At 34.5% G+C, this 6,420-nt stretch overlaps 1 protein-coding gene across 1 annotated transcript; it reads left to right on the plus strand.

Annotated features, from left to right (window-relative positions):
* The first annotated feature begins 1,334 nt into the window (after positions 1 to 1,334).
* Positions 1,335 to 5,011, plus strand: LOC108688232 (dynein light chain 2, cytoplasmic). The gene is made up of 3 exons (XM_018194397.1): positions 1,335 to 1,666; positions 2,759 to 2,876; positions 3,508 to 5,011. The coding sequence occupies exons 2-3, from the start codon at positions 2,769 to 2,771 to the stop codon at positions 3,667 to 3,669; spliced, it is 270 nt and encodes an 89-aa protein (XP_018049886.1). The 5' UTR covers positions 1,335 to 1,666; positions 2,759 to 2,768; the 3' UTR covers positions 3,670 to 5,011.
* The last annotated feature ends 1,409 nt before the right edge of the window (positions 5,012 to 6,420 follow it).

Raw genomic sequence — 6,420 nt, forward strand, 5'->3', positions numbered from 1 at the left:
GAGAGAGAGAGAGAGAGAGAGAGAGAGAGATAATAATTTATTAGCAAAATATTATAATAATTATTTACGGTTAGCTCACAAAGTAAAAATTTTTTCAATAAGAACATTTTTTTACCAAAAAAAAGAAAACAATCAAAATTAATAGATAAAGATAGTGAAAAAATATTTTTATTATGGTTATATTGTTTTTCAATAAAATCGTCTTCAACAGACATAATATCTTTTCGTTTTGCAAATGACCTGAAAAAGCATCTTTTAGTCACTTTTTAATATTTTATATCCTTTGTAATATATGTAAACGTATCTAGATATTATTATTAATAATAAATAGAAAATTAACAATATTCAATTAAAAGTCGGATAAAAAAAAGTGCTTTTAGATTTTTGAAAATAGTTGATCTTGTCGACTTACAATTGACATTTAAAATTGATAAAAGACAATTCTAAAATGTCGACTAAATATCGATTTTACAAGTTGACTTTAAGTTGACTGAAAAAAGTCGACTATTAGTCATCGAACTGTGTGAGTCACGCTGTGTGAGTTGTCTTTAATAGTATTTCATGATCGGTGTTTTCAGTTGGGGGATTCTCTAAACTTAAACGTTTTATCGATAATTATCGCAATCATTAACTAGCGATAGCCAATGAGTGCCGCGCTTTCTTCAGGATTGATCTGTCATTATAGCTATCTCTAGTTAACGATAGCGACAATCATCGATAAGATGTTAAGAGAATTACAGACATGCATTTTTCTTATTTTGTTGAATCAACCAAAAGGATTGGTAATGTCATCGTTTTCCATTTATCCTCCGATCTATCAAGCCCACTTAATACAATAGTTTATATACAATAGTACAAAAATTTATACTTATTGGTATTTATAGTAGATCAGATCTTATATTCAAAACTGTCTTATAAGTACAGTCTTAAGAAGTTATGAACCAATCAAAGGACCGTATTAGCGTTTTAAGACATTACTTAAGACAGTCTTGAAATAAGAATGAATACCGCCCATTATCTGATCCGGTCGTCGCTAATAATAACTGCATTCAGCAGAAAAGGCAGTTTTGCAACTAGTGCTAATAATCAAACTAGAACGAAATTTTCTTATTGAATATCGTATCATCCGTATGTCGAATGTCGTATGCGACGTACGCAATCATTTCGGTCGCCAGGAAACGAAAATAGAAATTAGACTCTTCGGCATGCGTTTGTTTTTCGCGCGTCGCCTCGTGCAATGCATGCTGGTCCGATAGAAACTCCTGATAGAAGACCCTGCGAACCGACCAATCACGAGCCGGCATAACGCGGTGGCGACTGGCCGTACTCTCAGTCAGGAGCTCGAGTCGCAAAGTTGTCGTTCCTCTCTCTTTTGGTCCCTGTGAGCCAGCGAGCCCAAAATTTTACCGAGTGTTACCGAAGAAACAGCAGGAGAGGAAACGGCCGATCGCCAATTCGCCCGTCGCAAGATCGTTCGGGCCAAATCTCTTGTCATACGCGTATACCGTCGTATCGAGAAATATCGTGCGCGCGCGATTATCACTTAAAATAAACGGCATTCGCCGGATTCGCGTACGGCCACACTCGCTCACACCGGATCGGAGAGGAGGGCGAGCCTGTTGTATCGTGTGTGATCATCCACTGGAGACGGTGTCAACGAGAAAAGGTAGAGAGAAAATAAACGAAATGTTGTTCGTGTGAGAGAAGGGAAGTAAGGATAGAGAAAACATTGACAATTTATCAAAAATGCATGCTCGTCCTCTTGCCCTCCCCCGCGAATCTAAAGTCACGAAACTTGTCGAGACTGGATCGTCCGGCCAGATCCGTCCGGTTGCGCGCGTTTTCTTATGTCATATGTGAAGATTGTCGCCGGGTGGCGGGATGCTGCTCGACGATGACGACGTCGGCGCCAGGACGAGCATCGTCGCGACCCACTTTCACAGGCTTTGCACCTCGCGTGCCAGCCGAATTGCCATTTCTTTATTGTCGTTGGTATCGACAAAACACACTGTCCTCCCGCGCCTTTCGCACTCCCTCCTCCTTTAGTCTCTCTTCTATCTTTCACCCTCTAAATGCTCGCTCTATCGGTACCTGTGTAACTTCGTCTTTTTCCTCTCTCTCCTTCTTTCTCTATTTGTGCATTGCATCCATGTCGCGTGAGCGAGAATTCTCTCTCTCTCTCTCTCTCTTCGCCTGCGCTATCTATTTTTCTCTTCTTCCTTTATCTTCCTGTCTTTGTTCTATCTGTGTTACTCCGAACACTCGCCTAACACTCGCCTTCGTATTATCATGCCGGCGGTAGACATGTACGCTACTGTCAAAGTCGTGCGCTTCCCGCGGCCCAGGTTGAGCCTCCCAATATATATATATAACGATACATCCGGTAGAGTTGTCGAACAGCAGCCTCCGATTCGCGCGATTCACCCTTGTGGCATTTTACTTTGAGCACAAAACGCCGATAATGTCGCTTATAAATAAATCGTTTATTTTGAAAGTGATGTGAATCTAAAGCAGTGGTGAACCATCACTGTTGCAATCGCGGACTCATTTGAATTTATTCCTTTCGGATTCACGCTGCTCACAAAGTTTTTCATCCCGAATTGATATACATACATATGTCTGCAGATATATCTTTTGGTATATTTGCACTTTTGCCAAAACACATTGAGGTGTCTTTCTCAGTGTTTACATTAGAAAAAGGTGTTTCATGTATGATAATAGCGTCACAGTATGACAATGCTATATCTTTATGTTCTAGGACAGACAAAATGTCGGACCGAAAAGCAGTAATCAAAAATGCTGATATGTCGGAGGAGATGCAACAAGATGCTGTTGACTGTGCCACTCAAGCTCTCGAAAAATATAACATTGAAAAGGTATATGCTCATCAAACTTTTATGTATACAGATATAGATAACACACTGTAAACATCACACTTGTATTGTACAAAGAATGGAAAATTTAAGACACATGTAATTGAAGTAGATATATTTGCCAATAGATTTACTTTTAATTTTTATCTATTCAGTAAGAATCTTAATACATTTTATAAGCACGAATTTAATTAATTTATTATAAAAATTGAATAATTCATTAACGTCTTTGCATTAAGCAAGTTAACAACTTTTATTAGGAATAGGAATAAATAATGTTTTATGAATAAAGAAGTACAATTATACATAAAGTTCTTATAATTTCAAAGAAGCTAAAGAATTCAATAAGTATTATAAAATGATATTTGAAATACATGACTTATTAATTTCATGGGACATGATTTATTAATTTCTTAATAAACCTGGGAGATTGATATATATAATATATTTATGATATATATAATATATTTAAAGTTGTAATATGTAAATGCAGTTTACTAAAATTATGTTAAAGGTCGATATTTGTTTTCTGAAAAATTTCTGTTATATAAATTCTCAAGTTACACAGGATGAGATTGTTAAATCAATAACACTATTGATTTTACCATTAATATCTATTGGTTTTGGCTTTCAGGACATTGCAGCATTTATCAAGAAAGAATTCGATAAAAAGTACAACCCAACGTGGCATTGCATTGTAGGACGTAATTTTGGTAGCTATGTGACGCACGAAACAAGACATTTTATCTATTTCTACCTTGGTCAGGTAGCCATTCTCCTCTTTAAGAGCGGGTAAACTTGTTTTGCTATCCTCCTAAACATCCTTTTTCCTTCCTCTTCCTCCCTTGCTCACTATGCAAAATACATACATTTAAAATCACCGCCATGTGTAAAAGAGACTTCATTACTCATTATGTACACATTGAAAAATTTATTTTAAAAAAACAACGCATGTTTCGGATAAGCAAATGAAGATAAATATCAATGTTTCTTGATATATTGTTTGTCGTTACATAAGTAAAAAGATAATCCGAAAAAATTTTTGAGAAGACACAGCCGAAGGGTAGGGAGATAAACTAAGGGAAAAAAAGAAGAAAAGAATGACATACAACTTTACATGTTAAAATGTATTTTGTATGCCAAGAAGTTTGTTGTGTTCTTGTTTTATATTATTAGGTAAATATGCAGAATATGGTTAAATTCAGTACTGGCGATTTTAAATTAGTAAATTTTAGCGTAAAATTGTTTAACGTATAGTGTTCAAGCAACACTAAATGGATTACATTTTTCGCGTAGAATAGGTTCATGCAGGACTCGGTATGTATTTGAAATCTTTTTATTTAACACTATTTGCAATACAAGCGTATTTTGTATTTGAAATCGGAAGTTTGAAAGCTTTTTATATTTCGAATAATTTTATAATTCAAATAATAAGGTTGATTGTCAGTGTTAGTATTTGAAATACAAAATTCTTTCAATCTTTTGTTATTAATGAAATATCTGAAATACAAAATATTTTCATGTACTCTGAACAAACACAAAATACAAAATATATTTGTGTTGCCAATATTGTTTTTCAAATAAAAATATTTCAAATACATGCCCAGCCCTGAGTTCATGTACCTTACTTGAATCTATACAGGGTGTCTACAAAGTCTGTCCGTACCCCCTACGTTTCAGAAACTGTTTCAAATTATGAAAAACCGGACATACATGGTATCTGTTAAGTAATCCTGTTAAGTAATCGCCAATAATGAATGTAAACCCGAATGAGATTGATTGCCCCTGTAATTGTTATTTTATATTAATTGGTAACCACTGTCTCTTACGTACTGTATATTGATTAACTTGATTTTGTATTTGCTATACAACTGCGACTGATATCTTTTGTTACATTAAGAATTCTCAAAATAATTGAACGGAAAAGGAAAAAAAGGAGCTCAATCTCTCTTTCGACGTGCGATAATCATCGTACACATACTCTATTGATTGAACTTTATTTCGATCAGATATAAAACTAACATGCTATTGAATAACAATATCTGACTCGTTCATTGCTACCTTCACAATTTTTATATTGTGCACAGATTATAACATAAAAAAGGGGGGGGGAGACATTTTATCTCGAGGCGATGTATACTTAGAAAAATATTCATTTCTCCAGAGAAAAAATTATCACCTTCTATCCGTATTAAATTCTTTTATGTAATATTCAACACTCCATATTATAGAGTACTTATATATATATATAAATATATATATATAATATAGATTATACATATGATATATTATTTATACATAGAGTGCAATCTTCAAACATTTTTTCATGCAGTATTTGATTATCGTAAATGTTGCTACATTGTTCAAATTTTAGACTGACTATTAAATAATATCAAACTATCATGCATGATCCTTTTTTTTATAGAAGTTCGCAATGCCACTTTTATAAGCAGCGAATATATAGCAGAATGTTCAAAAGTATCACGATAAAAAATATCGAGTTATACTTTGAAGATCAACTTGTCCTTGAGAACATCTGAAAATATTCAACATGTTATTACGTTACTTTCCTTTTATTTATTTATTGTACATATATTCCAGCAGGTTTATTAACTCATAAATATTGCATATATATTATTAGAGTAACACAGAATAAGCTGTATCTTTACGGTGTTATATGATGTACGTTATGCTTTCGCCGTACTTGCTACATGAGATCGGTTCAAGAAATATATCGCTAATAGGTTCGAATTAATCATCGGTAAAAGCCAATTGTACTTTGTATACACATTAAGTAAAGAACCTGTTACGCTGTTAGGCGGCGGTTGTCATATTCATTTGATTTGCCAAAATCAAAATCAAGATCTACTTCCGGAACGCTTTTTTAAAACATAAATAGAATACAAAGTATTAAATTATTTTTCTTACATCCGTGAAACATGGGTTAATAAATGAAAAAAATAAATGTGGCTATGGCAAAATCATTTTGGTTCTTTTGGAATCGAGCTTTCGAGGGTAAGAATCGCTCTGTGCACCTCCGCCGATTTCACGATCGAGTCTACATGCAGAAGATGCGGTAAAAGCAGATGAATATTATTGTGCTTAACAATAAAAATCAGTTCCACCCATGAAATGATGTATTTTTCTTTTCAGCGAGGCGCAATGTATAAAATAGAGAGCGAAGTTATTCTACATAAGAGCGGTATTAAATATCACAAGGTCGAATTTTCCCTAAAATACTATCAGAGGGAAAAACGAATTGCGATCGTAACACGCGCGCGTTCATAATATACATATACATATACACACATTTGCAGCCTACGCACGCGATGCCAAGGAACATCAATAATGTGTTCTCGATAAAATTCAACCTTGTGACTCACAATGTGAAATGGCTACTAGAGGACTACCTGTTGTGCTTTGCATAATTTGCGTAACTTCGTTAGACTCGTGTATCTCATTTCCGCCCCTAATGACTATAAATACCTGTGCTTCTACACACGTACAGATATCTCTCTCTCTCTCTCTCTCTCTATATATATATATA

This window comes from Atta colombica, unplaced genomic scaffold, assembly GCF_001594045.1.
Source record: "Atta colombica isolate Treedump-2 unplaced genomic scaffold, Acol1.0 scaffold228, whole genome shotgun sequence".
NCBI classification, from domain to species: domain Eukaryota; kingdom Metazoa; phylum Arthropoda; class Insecta; order Hymenoptera; family Formicidae; genus Atta; species Atta colombica.